General features: G+C 43.4%; 1 protein-coding gene across 1 annotated transcript in view; it reads right to left on the reverse strand.

Annotated features, from left to right (window-relative positions):
- The window catches only part of bbs9 (Bardet-Biedl syndrome 9), a 138,164-nt gene that overhangs the window by 44,255 nt on the left and 71,409 nt on the right, over positions 1-22,500 (reverse strand). The window contains exons 19-21 of the mRNA XM_070911756.1: positions 18,902-19,084; positions 12,470-12,719; positions 3,632-3,742 (exon numbers count right to left, since the gene is read on the reverse strand). Of these exons, the coding sequence (XP_070767857.1) occupies positions 3,632-3,742; positions 12,470-12,719; positions 18,902-19,084 (544 nt within the window). The remainder of the gene's footprint in view (positions 1-3,631; positions 3,743-12,469; positions 12,720-18,901; positions 19,085-22,500) is intronic.

Below are 22,500 nucleotides of genomic sequence, written 5' to 3' on the forward strand. Positions count from 1 at the left end.
CTCAAAGACCTAGAGAAGGTGAATTTAACGTGAGAAATAAGAGCATTGACAAAAAATGTGGACATGAATAATGCACGACATGAGCAAAGAGAGTTTTTGTGAACAACCTGCAGTGTGATGTACAGTAAATAGAAGCACATTATAATGACTTATATGACATGCTGTCCTCCTTAGTGAAGCTGTTAAACTGGGAAGCATCATCGAGCAATACTGACGAGCTCCATCGCATTATTATTTGCAAAGCTTTAGAAGTTACCACTTTTTCTTGTTTTCTCTCTGTGTCGTTCTGTCTGATGGGGAGGAGGAGTGGTGGGTACAGGACAAGTCTGGACATGATGCTACCGCTACACCCCCCCCCCCCCCCCCCCACCACCCTTACCAAATCACTTCCCCCGTTCCCTCCGTCCTCCTCTCGTTTTAAGTGCAAACCACAGACTCGCTCTGGAGGTTTCCATGACAAACAATACTAATTAGGGATCATTTTCCTTTCGCTTTTTTCATGTCATGACCGTGTCTGGAGGGCGGGACTGAAAGGTAAGAGTGACGTATGTGTGTGTTTAAGAGAGAGAGACATACAAACAGGTAAAACACTATGAAATCTCCATTTTGATATTAAGCCCAGGATCATTCAGACACATAATAAACCTCAAATAATAAATGACAGTCGGATTAAGTGACCTTTCTTATACAGAGTTAACAGTGTGTTTGTGTTGAGCTCAGTGCTGATACTGTGAGTCTTACTGAGATAAAACTGATGTTCCATAGTTTGATGTAGCACCGATACTGACCTGATTAAAGCGAGTGGAAGGAGTGAAACGCCCTAAACAAAGTAGCTTTGACTGAGGAATCAAAGATGCTGCACATGACAGGAAACAACAGGATTTAAAGGGAATGTAACTAATCATTTGCTTGAGTCATTTAAGGGACAAATACTAAATGTTTCCTGGTTACGGCTTCCCAAATGTGGGGATTTGCTTGATTTTCTGTTTCCTATTATCGTAAACTGAAAGCCTTTTTCGAGTTTTTTTATTGTGATGTGTTAACAGTTGTCTGTCACTGCTATTGCCACTTTACAGTAAAATGTATAAATTAAGTAAAATGATAAATGATGGAGTTTGATTTGTTTTGCTCAGGTTTATCATGATGTGAGCACTGATCAAGACTAAAAGACTTAATGTCGCGTTACAAAAGCTTGTTATATTCCTGTGTGTGTGTGTGTGTGTGTGTGCGCAGAATGTGGTTCTAAGCTGGAACACTGGAACATCTGACACAATCACGGGCAGTGTGTGTGTGTGTGTGTGTGTATGAATGTATAGTGTATACATGTGTGTGTGTATATATATATAATGATCCCACTGTCGCCCTCTCTGTGTCTCACACACCTCCCATTCTCATTAGTGGCGACGCCTGAGTGGATTAACCACACGCGTGTGCGCACACACACACACACACACACACACACACACACACACACACACACACACACACACACACACACACACACTAACGAAAGTAGAGCCCATCAAAGCAAATCTGTCTGCCCGGTTTAGAAAAGACAAACTGTCATAAAACACGGATTTGTCCTCAATGCAAACCAGAAGCCTCTTTCTGGCAGGAGACTAGTGTGTGTGTGTGTGTGTGTGTGTGTGTGTGTGTGTGTGTGTGTGTGTGTGACAGGGCAGGAGCCAGGAAGCAATAGTGTTTGTTGAATGTATGTGTAGGCCAATGAGATATTGTTGTAAGAAGTGTGTGTGTCTTTAGAGTGATCTGCTTATCACATCTCAGATGAAACTAATCAAGTTAGTAACTAAATCAAATAACAAAAACAAAACGGAGAGAAGAAGAAGAGAGAAAGATATTGAAGTGTCAATCTACTTGATTGGGTTGATTAGGAAAACAAATAGAGTCAGACAGTTCTGCTAAACACCAGATAATTCCTCCTCTGACCGGCTGTCTCTACCAGACAGATGGTAAGAAGGACGATCTTTGAGCAGAACCAGATGGATGAAAACATAAAGAGAAGCGAGAGTGAGAACGACAAACAGCAGACACTGAGTAGAGGATGAGAGCGTGCTCCAACTCCCCAAACAGAGAAAACAGTGAGTGTAGACCTGGCAACAGTAGACCAGCAACGCCGGACACACTCCCAGCTCTCCTCTCGCAGCGGCAGAATACATTGTCTGAAGCAATAACACTGATAATAAAAAGGAAGTTCTTCACTGTGATTATGGCTACGACACCTGAAGCAATACAAAGCACAGAGGAGTGGAGTGAATTATTCAAAGTACATCATGCATATATCCTTTGTAGTTATAAACCCAATTGTAAGTAAACGTCCATCTTTCCATTGCTTATCTTACAGTGGCAGCAGGCTAAACAAGGTAAGATGCCCTTTCCTCTAGCCACATCCCTCAGCCTCCTGGGGGTAATCTATGTAATCTTTCCAGGGTTTTCTGGGTTTGCCCTAAAGTGTCCTCCCAGCTGGGCACGCCCAGCATACCTCAACAGGAGGGTGCCCAGAGGGCATCTTGTCCAGACGCCCAAACCACATCAACTCTCAGTTCAAAGTAGTAGTGGATATACTCCGAGATCCTCCCAGATGTCTGAGCTCCTCGCTCTGTCTCTGAGGGTGAGTTCCGGCACCCTGTGAAGGAGACCCATTTTATCCGTAATCTCATTCTTTTGCTCACTAATTGACCAGGTTGACCAGTCGGCTCGTAACATCGGCCCTGGCATCCCATATCCCTGCAGTACCGACAAGATATCACAAGGCACACAGTTGTAAGTCTTCTCCTGACCAACAAAACTCATGTAGACTGGAGGGCAAACATGAGGCCTCCACTGTTTCATGACCAGGATGCAGCCATAGTGGATAAGGAAAAGGCAAAGGTCCTAGAGGACACATCTTGGCATATTTCCTAGAAAGGCTAAGGACTGTGATAACAATATTAATCTGTAAATCTATAAACCCATTTTGCCTGAGCTTAGCGGCTCAGTAATGTGGTACATTTTGAGTTGGTACCATTTGTTGAGGTCAGCTGTGATTTGGCAATGGCATCAAAGTGAGGCTTCGCCTATGTAGCAGAAGTCAAAGTAACAAATACAGTGCAGGATAGTAGGGTGGAAAATACAATCAACAAAGCTAAACATTCACAAACACTGTGAACATCCCTGCTGCATCTGCAGGACCAAGTTTATTGTTTGATTTCATCTTTCGGCATCGACTAGAATCCAAACCATGCTAACTCTGCAGACCACGAGCCAATGGCAGTCAAAGTGGTATGTACAAATAACAGATGAGACAGAGCAGTATGCTGTGAGGGGAAAATAGAGGAGGATTACAACAGTGTGACAGACAATGAACAGATATCAGTGTCAGGGATCTGGTCAGGATTTAGTGGCAAGCTGGGAGCAATGCTGCGGATGTACTGCAGGAGTGATGTATTTTGACACGGGTCGGTTGGAAATGTGACAAGGAAGCGGAGCCACAGATGAGTCTGAGAGCTGGAGGATATTCAGCTCCAAATAAAGACACAAAGAAGGGAAGCCGAAACGTAGACAGTGCAGTAGTGCTCCTTAGTGAGGAGAAGAGTACAAACACGAGGAGTAATGGAGGAGTTTGTGCTCCTACCTTTCTTGACTTTCTTAGATGGCTGTTTCTTCTTGATGAACTTGGTCGCCTCCTGTGGAAGCTCCAGCTCGTCCCCGTCGCCGGCCACTTCTGCAATGGGCTCAACACCTCCTGAGTGACAGGTAGAGGGAATACATCAGCCAAATGATATAGATGCAAAGTTTTAAGCAAATGCTTCACATTTATATATATATAGTTCCACAAATTTAGCCTCAGAGCTGCTCCCATTGTTCACTATGTAATGTAAGCCAGCACACCAGCAGCGTCTTGAAGTGCATCTCTGCGGTTTGACGCAAACCACCACGACACTGTCCTATTTCCCAGCCTTGACGCATGTCAGCTCTTCAGAAAATCAGTTCTTCTTCCGCGACTACGTCCTCTGTTCGTATGAGTCACGTGACATCAAATGTCAAATGTGTGTTGCACTTTAATCTACTCTCAGACAGATTTCAAGGTAAGTTACTAGTGCAAGTTTCATCTCCATTAGGCTGGTACGACAAAATGCAAGCAGTTTTGGATGCAACAAGTGACAAACTCTGTTACTTTCTTTACACGTACAAGACAAAATGACAAGTGACATTTTCTGTTATACTGAAATTATTTGGTGAGTAGTCTCAACTAGTTCTGACATTTTTATTTCAACCATTTTTTGCTTGCTACCACTTTTATCAATTGATTCTATTGGTAGAGATCACTCCATGTATGTTTTATATGAACGTTCTAAGTCTAATTCCCACTATAATTGACAATAAAGTTGTATTGTACCGTCGTATTGGAATTGTGGGTCACTAATGTTTTGTTTTTCCTACAGCAAATAATATGCAGCACAGAGATCTGCTCCAAGCTAACGGGTTTCAACCTTTGTCCTGCAGTTACGTTGATGAAGCACAAACATTTCTGAGTCATGCATCTACAAAGATATCTTCTCATTGTGAGTGCTGATACATATATCTATATATATATATATATATATATATGTACAGTTTACATAAGAGTATCTTTAATATGTAAATTCATCACAACTTTGAGAATACGTGAAAGTAAAATAACAATGTTTTACGAGTACATCTAAGTGTAGTTTAATAAATGTTTTAAAGGAGAAGAAATGCAGCATGAAATAATAGTGGTGAACATGTGGTTTGCAAGTGTGTGTGTGTGTGTGTGTCAACTAGCATGTGTGAGGGTGTGATTGTGTGTGTGTGTGTGACGAAATCCCTGCTAGAATCCCATGGATCAGTCTGGATTTAGGGAGCTCCTGAGGCCGATGAATTGGACGCCTTGTGTCTCCTGCGTCCCACCTCTCTGTCTCCTCCTCATCCCCCTTTCCTCATTCCTCTCCTCCCCTCTCTGTCTCCTCTTCACCCCCCCTTCCTCATTCCTCTCCTCCCCTCTCTGTCTCCTCTTCCTCTTTTTCTTCTCCTCCCAGTCTGCGTCTCCTCCTCATCCTCTCCCTCTGTCTACTCCCCATCCCTCTTCATCTTCTCTTCTGTTTTCTGTCTTCCTTCCTGTCTATCCTCCACATTTTCTTCTCTCCATCTTTCCTTCCTTCCCTCCTCCTTTCATCCGTCCCTCTCTCCTAATTTCCTCCCCTCCCCGAGGATTGTGTCCAGTTTCATGGTGCTTTCATTGAACATGCACTACACACATCGTGTCTTTGTGTTGTGTGTGCGTGTGTGTGTGTGTGTGTCTGCCATCATGTCTACCTTAAGGTGTCTGAGAATGTGTGTGTGTGTGTGTCTCCATCTCCCCCACTGTGTCTACATCTGTGTGTGTGTGTGTAAGTGTGTGTGTGCGTGCAGATTACCCTAAGCCCTCTCTAATATTTATCCTGGCCTTTTCTAAAGCCAATCTTGTTCTCTTTGGTGAGAGCACAGCCTGTGGCTTCACACACACACACACACACACACACACACACACACACACACACACACACACACACACACACACACACACACACAGTTGTTTGAAATGGGATATGCCTCGCTGTTAATTGGGCAGGTGTTTTTCTAAGGCGAGTCAGTTTTTTTTAACGCTGTCTTACAATTTCACGGGGAATGTGTGGGTCTGTGTGTGTGTGTGTGCGTTTTAACCTCAGTCTTACATCAACATCAGGTAAGGAAATAGCCCACCTCTGGAGCAACTTACTCCGAAACAAAATCACATCACACACACACAGAGACGGTCTCTTACCGCTGACCTCTCACACATTCCTGCCTCTCCGTCTCGCTGCCTCTCGCTCTGTAAATAGTAGGTGTAGTACCGCCTGGTCAGAGTTGTGGTGTGTATCTGTGTTTCTCTCGGTCGAGGTCGGGTCTATATTTGTCGCACTGGTCGGGTTATCAGTTTTAGACAACCCTGAGGTTTAGACTCAATACTTTGCACCACATCATACTTCAAACCCCAAGAAAAGCGACAGAATGGAAGATGGCAGTGATTATACAGTGTGTAGTGCTTCTGACAGTAATGGTCTCACAGATATTAAATTTAAAGTAGAACCCGAAGTAGCTGTTGTTGCAATGGTAGTGCAAAAGTATGTGCAAACAGTAACACAACTATGGTAGAAGCTGTAACAGTGTTGACACGTCAGTGGCAGTAATAAGATGCAAGCTGTTAAAAAAACTGTTGCAGTGATGCAGAAGTGTACTCCAGGGTGCTGTCAGTACACAGTGACATCACTGTGCACAATTCTGACCACACCCAAGTATTGGTATTAAGTTACTCTTTAAGTTGACCCAATGGTTTTAAACTGCATCCAAATTCTCTCAAAATTGTTCAAAAATGTCCTTCAAGAGTCAAATTTTCCCAAACTGTCATCCAACTAGATCAAACTACCTCAAACTCTCAAAAATACTATCACTCATAATATTAGTAGCACGTGTAGAAGTATGCAGTAGTAGTAGAAATAGAATTAACAGTAAATAGCAGACAAAATAATGTTTTTATTAATTCTGAATGGATTTTAAATGCTGCAAAGTCCTAATAGTTTTACAGTACAGTAACAGGGATATAAAATCTCTTTTCTAAGCTGAATGGAAAGTCATAACATTCAGCAGCACAGTCGACTCCTCAGCTTGTTAAAGTCAACAGGAAGCTCCTAGTTTCTATTATTACAGAGTGAATGTCTGTACTACCTTCTGGATCTAGAGGAAATCCTTCACATTTAGACCTAGTCGGCAGGTTTTTTGAACAATTTAGGTCAGTTTGGAAACAACAAGAAGTATGGCTACTTTTACAACTACTATTACTAGATTACTTATGTTACTACAAGTAGTACCAGTGCAGTCACTACTACTACTGACAGTAACTGTGGTCTTCCTGTGGCTTAAAATATCATTTTCTGGGGTGCCAAAGTTTGAAGTCTACTGTGGTGAAGAGTCTAAACTGTCATTGCTTTGAAAGAGACAGATACATACACCTTGGAGAAGAGAGGATCTTGGCACATACTGGGGGGGGATGTCTTTTCAACATTTCTACTTTGACTTAGTTTAGGAGGTGCTGTACAGTCCGGGGCATTTGGAGAGATTCAAGGGGCAGTTGGGAGGAATAGAGGCCTCTGCAGATGTTTGGAGACAGTTCAGATACAGTTTGTTTTGTTTGAACAGCACCGTGCAGTTTTGATGTAGTGTAGACATAGCAGGGGACAGTGTGGGACAGTTGGTAAGACATTTTGGAAATTTCTGGGCCAATTTGTATATAGTTGGGGAAGGTTTGGGTCAGTCCACGACAAAAAAAAAAGGCATTTTGTGACAGTTTGGGACATTGTGGGACCGCGTGGGACCGTTTGTGCCGGTCTGTGACAGTTTGGGGGCGCTTCGGGCCTGTTCTGGAACAGTTCTGGACAGCTTGGTTGAGGGGTGAAGCTGCTTCCAATAGACAGCTCTGTCTCGGTCTGCAGTGTGGAGGCACCAGCGCATTCCTTCTTTATTCTGGGCTGCGGTTTGAAGATGGGGGTGACACTGTGCTGCTGTGGTTACCAGCAATTTGGCTGTGGGCTTTACGCTATTTCAATCCCCCCTCAACATACACATCTTTGCACACACACGCACACACACACACACACACACACAGTCATATGCTTTTGAAAACACACATCAAAAACCAGGAAGTGTGATTCCTTTAAAAACTGTGTGTGTGTGTGTGTGTGTGTGTGTGTGTGTATGAATCAGACACCTGATCTCTTTTGTCTAAACCTGCAAACCACTCTTCAGTAATACAAAGGCACGTTCACATATACACACACACTTTATAGAAGTTGTGTGTATCAAACATTGTAAAAAGAGATATTTGCCATTAAGTGATTTTAGATTTTAGTTTGTACAGAACAGTAAGAAACTGCCCTGGGCTGAAAAACAACAACCCTCTAACATTTGAGATTTATTGAACGATGAACTTCAGGTACTGATTGATTCTTTCCAAAATAGAGCTCTGCTGTTTTATATTTAGCATTCTGGAGGAGAACTCTTCAATTTGGAAACACCACAGAGACAGAACAAAGACAGCTGGTCAGGATTACACACAAGACATGACCTACACTTACACATACTACATGCATTTTCCTTTGCTCTGTGTCCTCTGAACGTACACACACATAAATACATGTGTGCACACACACACTCATGCACACAAACACAGCCCATCTTCTCCCCTCTCTTTAGGTCTAAAATAGATGCAGGCCCCAAACCACAGCTACCAGTGGAACACTGTGAAAATAACTGCAACACATACACATGCACTATAGGGGTGTGTGGATAAGAAGATGTGTGTGTGTGTGTGTGTGTGTCTGCCTGCTTTCAACTGGACTGTGAACATCAGAAAGAACTGAGATATGAGAATACATTACGTTCAGAAATGACAGCAGGATTAAATACATTAGAAAAGAGCAGAGCACATGACACAACACTGAAAAGAGAAGAAGAGAAGCAGCAACAACCACAGATGAGAAGGACAGAAAAAGAGAAACAACAGACCAGAAACGGATCAAAGACAAAAACGCTATTACACAAGATTCATTGCAGGTTAAAACAGAGGAAAACACAGGACTCAGCAGAGCAGAGACGACACGAGAGAAGGCTTAGTGTTGCCAAAAGCATTGCTCACTGCAGCAAATAACATATTCAGAGAGATAAAGTGTGTGTGTGTGTGTGTGTGTGTGTGTGTGGAAGAAGACTTCAATATACAAACCTCCCTGGTTGAGGTCAGTTCAAAGCTATGCTGACAGCACGCTGACTAATGAATCATGTGATAAACACTCCTGATTTCCCCAAGTGTGTGTGTGTGTGTGTGTGTGTGTGTGTGTGTGTGTGTGTGTGTGTGTGTGTGTGTGTATACAGAGTGCAGCTGTTGAAGCCAGTTGGTCTGAATGATGTCATCAGGGTGAGACAGAGGGTCAGGTGATGGAGAGTGAGGTGGGGTGGAGAGAAAATCTACATGCAACCTGGATTAAATTACCTATTAACAATAACACTAATAATAACAGCTGCAATATGTTAATATTAAAGCCATTAACTTGATTTATTGATATACAGTAATAAACTTTTGGAGCATACACCTTAACGTTAGTCAAACACAGACGATGTGATGTCCCTCACCCGTGTGAAGGTTTTCAAGTCATTCTGTCCGAATCAAAGACCTAGAGATTCTTCACATAGCCGCCATTTTGTACTGACCATCAACAAACATCAGATATCAGAAGCACAAAAACCAACAGTGGCAGGAAACGAACCAGAATGCAATGCAACTACGAAACAGGCCAGACCTTTGAGAAACGGCCATGACTCACGGTTATGCCTCGCTTGCTTCTGTTATTGCTCTCAAACTGTGTGATCAACAACAAAACCTTTTTACAGTACAGCGTTTTGTTGATCCATCATCCATCTGCAGACTTTGTCTCTCCATAACGTCACCTGACTTCCTCCTTGGGTCGCGCCGTAATTATCATGGGCAAAGAAGGCTGTGTGACTCGAGTGTAATAAATAATACTAAGATTAAAACAAAACACAACAAGCCAGCCAATGATGAAGGCGTATCATTGTCTATAATTTGCCGGTGGCTAAAATGGAACGACATCTTTTATTACGAAGGCGGAGGGGAAATATTTTAGTCCCCATCCCGCCCTGTAATATTAATCTTGTCCAGATGGGACTGTATTCTCAATGGGGCTCACCCGATTAAATAAAAGTTACGTAACACAAACAGATTTGAGGTTGAAAGAACAGGTTTTCTTTTCCTTTCAGTCTGTCGCTGCACGAAGAAAAACTGATCCCCCCCCTCTGAAAGACAAAGGGGACGCCCCCCCTCTGACAGAGAGCGATAATGTCACACTCACTGTGTGTGTTGGAGGGTTTTTATATCCAGAAAACTGTCACATAAACACACACACACACACACACATTATGGACCAATGAAGCGGGGCTTGTTGTGTGGTATCCCAGTGTGTGTGTGCGGGTGTGTACGTGGGTGTGTACGTGAGTGTGTGTGTGTGTGTGTGTGTGTGTGTGTGTGTGTGTGTGTGTGTGTGTCTGTGGTCTTGGAGGGAAACGGTTGCCGCCGGTGTTGTTGGAAACGTAAACAAGTGTGTATGTTTACGGGTGGGTGAAAAAGCAACATCTGACAAACGACTGTTTACTACAGCGCTGTGTGTATGTGTGTGTGTGTGTGTGTGTGTGTGTGTGTGTGTGTGTGTGTGCGGTGAGTGTGTGTGAATTTTGGCAGCAGACCAAAGGAGAGAGGGGAGACCGCATGACAAGGAAACATAAACACAAACACACTCACTCTCTCTCCTCTCTCACACACACACACACACACACACACACACACACTTAATTAATTGATTCAGTTCTGTTCTGAACTTTGTGCAGAATTACTGTAATCACTATAATGACTTTTAAACAAGCTTGTAAAGTTTTATAGGCCTCCTCTCTCTCACCCACACACACACACACACACACACACACACACACACACACACACACTATTATTTCTCAAAGACAGAAAGTTTATCTCTGAAACTCACTAAGTGGTATTATTAATTAGAAGCCTGATTCCAGACTTCTGAATCACCGCCCACATCTCCGATTTGCTCATTGATGTTTTTGTTTGTCAGTTAGAGAATCAGCCAATCAGAGCTTTTGTAGGGACATCATCCTCCTACACTGCTAGCTACGTTGCTAGCTACCGTGCTAAAAAAGCATGGAAGAGATCGACGCAGCTATCGAGGCTGTTGTAAGTTGATTTACAAAAACAACAACTCTTCAAGTGCCATATTTCTGTAACCGTTGTGAAGAATGTTGAGTTGCTGCTTTCAGCATCTCTTATTGTAGCTTCCATGTCGACCGGGGGATACGTCACTCACTGCTGAATGGGTAAAGGCAGCAGTTCTGGATATTATGAAATGAAAATTGTAACAGTTATTTAATGTTAAATTGATTTGGAAAATATCTTGAATTCAAACAGTCTTTTCATTTTTAGCATCAATACTAATCAGTGAAACTGTACACTTGTATATTGTATACATCTTTATGTTTACAACATCTTATATCAAAATGACAACATCATTAGCGACTCTATGAAAGTGGGGAGTGGACATGTGGCCATCATGGAAGCTATCTGGTGTGAAATGCTCACTCACTGGGTGAAAAATATGAGCAAACTGCAGAGTGACTTCTCTGTGTGATACGTCCATTTAAAGCACATTTGTGGTTCTGTCGGTATCGGCTGCCATGCTCACTGCTAACAGAGGAAGGAGGGAGGAAAAGGAGGAGAGGAGACCGACTGTAATTGATGATGTTGTCAGAAAGACCTCTATAAACTTCAGCCAAGGCTAAATGATCCGTAAGGTGTGTGTTTGTGTGTATGTATACGTATGATTTTACGAGTGCGTGTACCTGACAAATGCCAGTGGCAGTGTGTATGAGTATATCCATGGTTTTATGAGTGTGTACTTGATGTGTGCAATGTGTATGTGTGTTAGGAGTGTGTACTTGTTTGCAGTATTTTGTGCATGTGTGTGTGTCGTTATGAGTACAGATGCATTTAAATACGAGTCTGTCTGTTCGCTGTAAAGTTTACTATGAATAGGCTTCATGTTTTTGCCAGCCGAAGCCTAAAATCTTCACCAGGGGACACACACACTCACTCTCACACACACACACACACACACACACACACACACACACACACACACACACACACACACACACACACTCACTCTCACACACACACACACACACACACACTCACACACACACACACACACACACACACACACACACACACACTCACTCTCACACACACACACACACACACACACTCACACACACACACACACACACACACACACACACACACACACTCACTCTCACACACACACACACACACACACACACACACACACACACACACACACACGCATACAGTTTTAAATGCAATCATTTTACTCTACTCCACATTTTTTAGCTGTTGTTTCAACTGTATTTATATATATTTTGTTTTTACACATTTAGAGATATATGGTATAAGACCGTTTAAAGTTAAGGGATTTAACTATTCTAACTATAATAACTATTCTATTAAGTCATTTTAATTCTGTTTGGAACACACATCTTATATTTCACAGGCGGATCTCTGAGTCTCTTATTATACTGCTGTTATTGGATTTCATCAATATCTTCTGTGGGGTATAATGAGAACAATAGCAATCTAATCTGATGGATAGGAACCAAAACATCCTCAAAATCATTTGCTCTCTCTGATTCCATCCTCCACTCTCCTGCGCTACCTGTTCATTCACTCTCCCTCCCTCACCTCCCTCTCCCTTTCTCCTCCCCCTCCCTGACTCACCGGGAGCAGCCAAGTTCTGGACCTGGATGGGGACCTGGACGTTGGCCTCAGAGGCCAGGGTGAGGCGGCCTCCCTTGCCGATGCGATCGCACAGCAGCGTAATGTGCTTCTTGAGGCGAGCAGTGTCGCGGGGGAGGCCCAGCACGGGGCCTCCGGCCTGGGCCAGAGATGTGGCCTGGTCCTTGGGGCTCCGCGAAAGGCAGCTCCGCAGGAGGTGGGAGACGGCGGCGTCACAGCTCTCCTCCCAGCCCTGAGGAGACAGGAGGAGGGGCGAGGAGACGAGAGTTAACATGTCATAATGATAACAGGGACTCTTATTCTTTCTTTTTTCACTCCTTATCTTACATTTAAGCATAAATACACTGTACAAGCAAACATTTCTATGTGAATGGTGTCATGAAAAAAACTAAATGTATTCAAATTTTGAAGGGGAGGAGGAGGAGGAGGAGGAGGAGACAACGAGAAGAAAAGAGAGAGAGGGAGGAAGACAAAACACAATGGGCAGGAGATGGAGGGAAGAGAGGGAAACAAGGGAGCAGAGGAGAGGAGGGATGGGTGAGAGGGCAGTAAGACTAAGGAGACGAAGGAAGGAGAAGAAGAGTGTAAGAGGAGAGGAAGATAAGTCAAGAAGGGCGCAGAGGAAAGGGAACAAGATGCAGGCTGAAGGAAATGAATTAGGAGACGAGGATAAGAGAAGGAGGCCAAAGGGAAGGGAAAGAGAGGATGAGGATGAAGAGGAGGCAGAAAAGATTTAATGAACGATCATTGACTGTAAATCTTGATGCTTTAACGATGTTCTTGACATTTACAAAAGAGCAACGAAATAATAAAACAAATAGAATAGAAACACACACACACACACACACACACACACACACACACACACACACACACACACACACCTGAACCCATAACCAGCCCTCTGAATGGATGACTGTGGACGGGAGAGTCTCTGGAGGAGGTGGTGTGCCAGTGTGTGTTGACAAGTAGCCTCCCACCCTCCCCTCTTTGCTTACCCCGCATCCCCTCCTCCCCCCCGCCTGCCGCCATGCTGATAGGCCCCTAATGAGCCATAATGACAGGTAATCAACCCTGTAATGATGATGACAGAGAGACACAGACAGAGACAGGGAGAAAGAGAGAGAGAGGATTGTAGAAGGTCAAGGGGATGACATGATGATAGAGAGGAAAGCAGATATTAAAGACAGAAAAAAAGACGAGTGGAAAGACGAAGGACAAGCAGAGATAAGACCGGAGGAAAGAGAAGACAGTAGAGGGGGAAGAAAAGAGTCTGGAAGGAGAGAAAATGAGAGAGGAGGAGTAGGAGGAGGAAGAGGAGGCGAGATGGGAGGTAGGTGACCTATTCTTACCACAATACCTCACCAGGTTATCAAATACTTGGAACAACATGACGGCAGGTTTCTGTGGAAACTTGGCACGCTCGTGCACGTGCACGTGCACATGCACATACTGACACATGCTGCAGAGGAAAATGAAATGTCTTTAGACCTGAACTGCAGACATTCATCCTCCTGAACGAGAAGAAAGGAAGCAAAGAAAGGTGGGGCGGAGCGGGTTTGGACGGAGGCCAGAGTGATAAATTAAGACAAGGTTCCCAACTAATGCCCAAATTGGAGAGAAGTTTGTTTCCTGAAGCCAGAAACAAGAGAGGGGTTGTTTTCTTCACTGATCTGTGAAGACGAAAGCTTGTGTTGGTGAACGTGTTCCGCTCTTCAAAGACATTTTATTGTTCTTCACTATGATGTTTGTTTGAAGAGTTTTACCACCTGTTCAAAGAGTGAAGCGTTTTGTTTTGTGAACCTCGGCCAGCGATTCAGAAATGAAGAGCGTGTGTCAGTAAACAACCCTCACTACCAGTTCAAGACTGCTGTGTGAGTAATCATCTTGTCAATGTCTTCCTAAACCCGTATTCATTGATTTATGGGGGCAGCAGGACGAAACACAACACGTACAACATATGAGCTTTTAAAGCTGATATAGGGAAAATGTTAGCGAACAGTAGCCTATTTATTTATGTTCCCCAGTCTGACCATTGTTTACTGGACAGGTATCAGGTCTGGGTCGTTGTCACCAGGACAAACAAATCAAAGTTACTGTGTACAGTAAATGCTCCAAGTTGAGTTGTACTGTTCCACCACTGTGGTGTTTTAATAGTGGTTTAAAAAGCCTTTGTTCACTGTGATGCATCAGTTGATATGAACTTTATTTTCCATTTGTGTTTCTGATTCAGTGTCTTCACAATACAGAGGTTAGGCAAACGGCGGTTTCACTATTCATGATTGAACAGTATTTGTGGAGTCTGCAGATAAGGCTAAGTGTATTCCATTTACATTTTTCCTCCCCCCTTCCCCCTGCGACCCTTTAAGTGGCCCCTCGTGTGACATACGGTGTTAATATCAAGTGCCGAGGGTAAGTGAAGGAGGGCGATTATTGAAACACACCGCACGTTTGGTATGATGCACCTTGACACGCTGAACATATGCTCTTCTGTTCTGGTTACTTTTAAAGATGATGATGGGGAAATTGAAGTTTCTCCGGATCAGACCCTGGTGGCTATTATTGTGTCTGTACTGTCTGTAATTGCTCTGCCTGACTAGCTTCATTGTTTCACTGTTGTCACTTTGATGAAGATGTACAAAGAGGGTTAAAATAATTATTTTCTCTTAGCAAATCTTATAAGTTTCTTGTCCTTCAAGAGTCTACGAACTGCATCAGGGATATTAAGTTCGACATGGGGGAAATCCCAGGTGTGATTGCAACATTACTGGACGGCGGTGAATAAAATGTTCCCGGGCCCAGAACACAACCTTGGAGGACTCCCAAAGAGACGAGTAAAGGTTCAGACGGCAATCCCTCAGTCCTGACATCCTCATCACGACTGGGAAAGTCATTTGAGAAGCCAGAGTTTCGGCTCTGTGAGAACAACGTTGTACAGTCAGTCTCAAGGGGAAAAATCATCCACACAATCACTTTGCTTTTACCAAATCAGTGTATTCCTTTTTCAGAATAAAAAAAAAATAAAAATAAAAATAAATATATATATATATATATATATCCAAAAAGCTGGATTTGGCACAGTTCAGCATCGCTTTCTTTCACTGTCCAACTTCTGGGTGCAATCAACTTTAAATGCGACCAATTACTGTAAATGACTGCTTACTGACAATCACAAGCCCTAATATGGTATAAAGAAACCTGTGATTTGAATGGAGAGCAACAGCATGCAGGGAGGTTTTAAGTGCAGTGGAGTGGGTTTTATTCAAAATATGATCAAATTTAATAACCTCACCATTCCATACTACTAACATTTACAAATCTACTTCAGCTTGTGCAATAAGTTACCAATTGTCTGGAGGAATAAAATGTTCAAAATGAAGCCAGCATTGATTTTATGAAAGAAGCTGTCACTTGTTTTGAACAGTTGATACTGGATGTGGTATTATGGAATGAAAATGCTTTCATTACATTATTATTATGTGGTGTAGCGTTATATTCTCCATGTAGTTTAGGGCCAAAATGACCCAGAAATGGGGGGATGGAGGCACATGTTGATGATGAATGATGGAAAGATGGACAGAGGGACTGAAGACATCTGGTAAAGCAACACTATGGCCAGACAAAACATGAACATTGGACATTAACGACGTTACAAAGTAATCCACCAGGAATGTGAGCTTGCATGTATTTGATTGGCCACCGCAGCTCTTTGCCGACCCTGCATGTTTTTGCCAGAGCCCTCTGCGCTGCTGGACTGGCCCTATTCAAATTAATCGTATCCATCAATATGGAGATTATTCCTTGGAATACTAAGCTGGGTTGACGTAAAGTTCTTTGGTTGGGGTACCAGTCACATGGAACCAAACTGATTCAAAAATCCATCTGATATGTTTCATATAAAAACGACACCTGGTAAAATACAATAATGACCTTGTGTGGCTCTGAAAAAAATCCTTAAATTCTGCTGATTGGAAACATTTCATACACTCTTCAATGGTTCTTTATATCACCATAAAGCTCAGAGAACCATTTGACTCGGTGCTGCAAAGAACCTTTTCTAAAAATGCTCTTTACAGCGCTGTAAAAAGTTCTGCGGTGGTATAAGCCTGAAGAAACATTTTCAGGTGCTATATGGAATTTTTTGGTTAAGAGCGCAGGAAGCCAGTGCGAGGCCGGCTGTACGGCCGTATGATGGATCCTGGTTAAGTAAACACAGGGCGGCAGAATGTGGGGGTCATGCAAGAATAGCAGGCAGACAGACAGCGTCAGCAACTCTGTTCAAGAGCTGACGGACAGATGGAAAAAGAGACAAGAGAGGGAGAGAAAGGAACAAGCGACAAGGGAGGGAGGTTCAGAAAAAGAGGAGGAAGGAAAGGAGACAGGGAAAGTGGAGGCATACAGAAAGAGGGTTAGTGGGGGTGAGACAAGGAGAGAAGGATGGACAGTTAACAGATGGAGAGAAACAAAGATGAGGGAGACGGAGACAAGCAGAAAAAAAGGGAAGGAAAGAGTAAGAGGGTGAGGAATGAGGCAAGAGGAAGGTCAGAAACAAAAGGAAAAGAGAAATGAAGAGCAGTGAGAGAAGAAGAGAGGGAGGAGGGTGATGGGAGTGGAGGTGGACAAAGCAGGAGGAGGTGGGAGAAAGAGGAGGAGAAGCACAAAGAGTGAGGGGAGAGATGAAGAGGAGGACCAAGAGGAATGCAAGAAGAGGAAGAGGTGTTCTGGTTGGCTGCAGTTAAATGAGGCATTTAGTTAGATACCACGCAGATGCTTTTCCTCTGGCGCTCCTCCTCCTCCTCCTCCTCTTTCTCCTCTTCCCTCAATCCACCTCTTTTAGTGCAGACTCTCTACCCTCCTTTCTCCTTTCTGACCTTCTCATTCTAAACACATCTGTCTACTTGCTTCAGATAAAGAAGTCTGAGCGTACGCAGCTGCTGTCAGAGGAATTCCTCTCGTCTAAATCATGTTTTCTAACCTCACCTTGTTTTCTGATTGGCTGCCGCACATTTTTGAAATTTTTTGCACTTTGTACCTCAGCTGGATAATCACATAATCTGGGCTAATGTGACAGATGACATGTAGGTCTAAGGTCACTTGGTATTTCTATGTTTCACGCAGCAGAGATGAGTGTCTGGTGGGAAAGAGATGTTATTACTGCGTTATGTTTTTCCCTTTGCTTTTGGGTTTTGTCCTTCTAGTTAATAAAATTGTGAAAAAAAACAGCTTTTATAACGTCAATATTCTTGTTATAATAAACCAGAACGATCCTTTAATGAAAAGTAAAAATTGTGCTGATGAGTTAAAGGAGCTGCGTCACCTCTCTGTCAGTACGTAGTCATGGTGCTGTGTTGGAGAGTGTGTGTTTTCTGAAAATAGCTCCTCAGAGCACCTGTTTGTTTTAATGTAGTGGACGAGACCCTGATTACTACTAATTCACTTAATGCCATTAATCCCATTTAAAATAACACACACACCAGCACACACACTTATATACACAGGCCCCTGAGGCTCATCAACTGACCCTCTAAACCTATTCCTGTCTGCAATCAGTGTGTGTGTGTGTGTGTGTGTGGACGCTGCAAAAGATATTTCATGTACTACTGTATTTTATTTTATGTTTGTGTGTGAGTGTGTGTGTGTGTGTGTGTGTGTGTAACGTGGGGCTGTCAGAGGAGGCTGGAAATAGACTTCAAGGTAATGAGAGCTATGGAAAAACTAACACACACACACACACACACACACACACACACACACACACACACACACACACACACAGTACAGTACACACTCGCAGAATCTCTATGGGGTGAGAAATCTTTCGTGGTCTGACTGCAGCAAATGGAGGAGCTCTGTCAACACGGCTGTTTATACGGTGCCGAGTCCCCTGCAGCGCGCACACACACACACACACACACACACACACACACACACACACACACACAAATACACAAACACACAAGCTCAGAGTCAGAGGCTGATTAAAGAGCAATATGTCATCCATTCACACTGAGACCTATCGTGACCTTGACCTCTTGTGTGCACTTGTGAGCATTGTCTGTTCAAACACACACACACACACACACACACACACACACACACACACGCTCACACACAGCTTTAATGCTTAAATCATAAACAGGTACCACAGAACACACTCTCAGCACAGAGCTGACAGGTGAGTGTTGAGTGGCGCAGAGTGAGTGTGTGATTGAGAATGTGTGTGTGTGTGTGTGTGTGTGTGTGTGTATTCCTCAGGGACCAGAAGTACTTAATGTATTTTAAAAGTTTTCAGAGTGTGTGTTTAAGCCGCGGCTGTGTTTACTGAGCAGGCTGCAGATGGATGGACAGACACTGACATATTAATGGCCTCCTGTGTGTGTGTGTGTGTGTGTGTGTGTGTGTGTGTGTGTGTACCAGCTGTGGTGTGTCCTGCAGCAGCGGGAGCAGCGTGGCCTCCAGGATGGCCGTCTGGTCGGGGGTCAGGCCCTGCCACAGCGACAGCAGCAGCACCAACATGTGTGTGGCGCTCCGCAGACGGACAAACGCCTCCTCCAGCAGCGCCCGGTTGTCCTCCGCAGCCTCCGCCAGCGCCATCACCTGGGGGGGGGGGGGCGGAGTCAGTGAATATCTCTCCTTATAATCACACTAATCACCACTGTAATCAGGTGATAACAACATGGCACAAGAAAGCAGAAAAGTAGATGTGAGATTACATTTCAAGCTAAAGTCAACTCCGTTTGCTCAGTTTTAGGACTTCTTGTCCATGTTGGCTTCAACGTTGAGCTCATTCTTCACCTTAACAACAACAGCTGACAAAACAATCTCCATTCAAGGTGGAGAATGAAAGTGCTGAAACTTGAGGAGAAATACAGGATATCAGGGACGAAAAGATACTAATTCATCGAGTCTTTAAGTCCTAAGACCTGGACTCAAGAAAACAGCTGTTCTGTGCTCTCGTACCACTTTGTTCTATAAGGTGTTAAATAACAAGAGGAAACAAGTGTTCAAGAGTAAGTTTAGAAACCTGAAGATACAGCAAAGTTACATATGTTGGGTCGACCATCTTAACGTCTTGTCGCATCCTTGAAAAGGAAGCGTGAGAATTCTAAAAGACAGTCCCTCACTTCACTGATTAATTACTCAAAGAAACGCTGCATTTATGACGAAAATATTACAAACAAAATGCATTCCTGTATTGGAAACACAATGCAGTATCTAACAAATCATGAATCCTCTTTTGGTTCTCTGAGGGTCTGGGCTGTTTGATTTGAGAGCAGTTTCTCGACAACACACACCCATTTATCCCCAAAGACTCCGAGTGTCGACTGCACAACCTGTGTAAACACTTTCATGAGCATCAAGTCCAAAACTCCTTCATTACTGTCACAGTCTGGTCCGTCAGGCGGCTGATTTACTCTCATTTACATTAGCCTGAATTCACCCTGAACAACTCCATCAAAACATGTCGTTTTTGAATCGTGCGGTCACCGGAGAGCGAACTTCAACAGCGTACTTACTGCTGCTACATTAAGACCTCACAACGCCAACTTTAGGTTATTTTTGTCTTTACACTTTGGAATTAAAAGTTAAAGTAATGTGTGTGGAGAGACTCCAAACACAAAATGGAGCCAGAAAACCACTTTATCACTATAGAATCACTTTATTTCATCACTTCATTTGGAAGCAAAATTTAAAGTGAGCACGCCCGAGATGCCGGTAATAATATGTAATAATACACAGCTATGGTAAGTTGGCCAACATACAGGTCTGTGTGAAGAGCCACCTTTCAAGACTACAAGCTTTGATAATCGACATATTTTTGGTGAAGCATTTCTTCAATATCACTTTTTAACAACACATTATTAGGTAGCAGAGAATGCGCTCGACATTGTTGTGTTATGTTTGGGTTTCCAAGGATGAGGAAGTGAATCCATGTCCTTCTACCCATAAACCCCTCAGTTTTAGGGTTGTTTCCTGTAGTTTTAGGACTAAATTTTCGCTCAGACCAAACCGCACAACCACTCTCTTGATAGAGGACTGGCAATGCCATTTTCAGGCTGTTCAGTTTAATTTGCTTCTTTCTCAACTGAAAAAATAAACTAAACTAAAAGCACGAAACACGGGAGAGTTCAAATAAACTGCTCACTACACGTTGGCTCTGAAAGCCTCTGTGAGCTCTGAGGACTTGCCTTTACACTTCTGCAGCATTTTCATGCGCCCATCGCATGTTTTTCCAAAAGCTGCAGAGTTCAGAAATGTGGAGACGAGCAAACAGAAACTGAATACTCGCTTTGAAATGAAAACGAGGAAAAGCTGCACAAGTGGAGCTTAAGTTCTTCTAGGTTTTACTAAAGTACACAGCTCAGCACTATTCAGCAGGAGGGCGAGTGAATGCATGACTGAGGTGTGGTGGCACCAGGTGAACTCTGACCTCCAGCCAGGGGTCAATCCCTCCATCCCTCCGTCATTACAACAACAGAGGAGTGGAGATGAGTGGAGCGGTGCGAACCAGCGATGACAGAGCAAGACGGATGGAGACGAGGACAACAAGAAAGGACAAGCCGGACGGACAGAAGGAGCGAAACGGGAGATGAGGGAGGAGGAGGAGGAGGAGAGAGAGATGAACGGATAGAGAGAGAAAGAAGAGGTGAAAGCAGATCTGGGACTAATGGACGAGTGTGTGTTCAGATAAATGAGTGATCTGCAGGCCTGAGCGCCAACGTACGCCAGCAGTTTGTTTGACAAATGGATTCAGCGCTCGCCATTCGATACTGCGAAAACAGAGATGGAAGACTCGAAAGTGAAGTGTGTGTGTGTGTGTGTGTGTGTGTGTGCGTGTGTCAGGGTTAAGCAGCAATTGCCAAAGTAAGCCGTTTTGATTTGTGTAACACTAAACTACAAACATATAGGTACATGAGAATGAGTGCCTCCTCTTAGACTTGCACGCAAAGATGTAAACAGTCAGAGCTAAAACCCGATTCACTTCCCCTCAAAAAGTCCCAAACTCTCAGTCTGTCACTGCCGAGGTCATCTCCGGGTGCCGTGTCACTCACACCTTGCAAGTAAACCACACTCACACACACACTTACCAATCAATAAACACATAATCCTTGCAAATAGAGGCATTTTTGACTCTACGTCTATAAATACGTCTTAACTCTAATCTTATGCCTGAACCAAAGTCTTAATCCTCAAACAGCCTTTTAAAGACGTGAGGACCAAACAGGGCTGCGTATCGAATCTCATTCGTTTTTGTGCACTGACTAAACTGTGGCTGTAGCGTTGAGTACTGAAACTTCATCCGATCAGTCATCAGATTATTGCCTTGCTCACTTAAAATAAAATAAAAAACATCATCATGTAAAAAAAAAAAGAAAAAAAGAAAGATTAAAAAGTGTTTATATTCCAAAAGTAATGTTTTTAAATTATTTTGGTATCAGTACTGATATCATAGGTGTCATATTGCCAATTTTTCAGACAACATCCAACCCTGTTCCCAAAATGTGACTCTCAAGGTGTAAAACTGGTCCTCTCAAAGATAGAAATATTACCTGAAAAAGGCACATACAATCTAGAACTCTTAGCTCATGAATTCTTGATATCATCATGCACAGCTTCTACCATGCAACACACACATACCAACTTCCTCTACCTCAAGACACACACACACACACACACACACACGACCCCAACCACCCTCCCTTCGGGGTTTCTGAAAGTGTGTGTGTGTGTGTGTGTGTGTGTGTGTGTGTGTGTATTGATAAAAGGCTCCAGGTCCAGTGAAGGGCTCCATTGTTGGCAGCAGCTCGGCTCCACACACACTCTGATTGATGCCAGCTGAGAGAACACAAAGACACATTTAGCCTGGACACACACACATATACACACACACACACACACACACACATATGTGAACTCTAGTTTGCACATAGGCTGACACAAACACACACACTCACACTCACATACTTACACACACAGATGTACAATAGATATGCATACACACATGAAGGAGA

Source organism: Enoplosus armatus, chromosome 9 (assembly GCF_043641665.1).
Source record: "Enoplosus armatus isolate fEnoArm2 chromosome 9, fEnoArm2.hap1, whole genome shotgun sequence".
Taxonomy (NCBI): Eukaryota; Metazoa; Chordata; class Actinopteri; order Centrarchiformes; family Enoplosidae; genus Enoplosus; species Enoplosus armatus.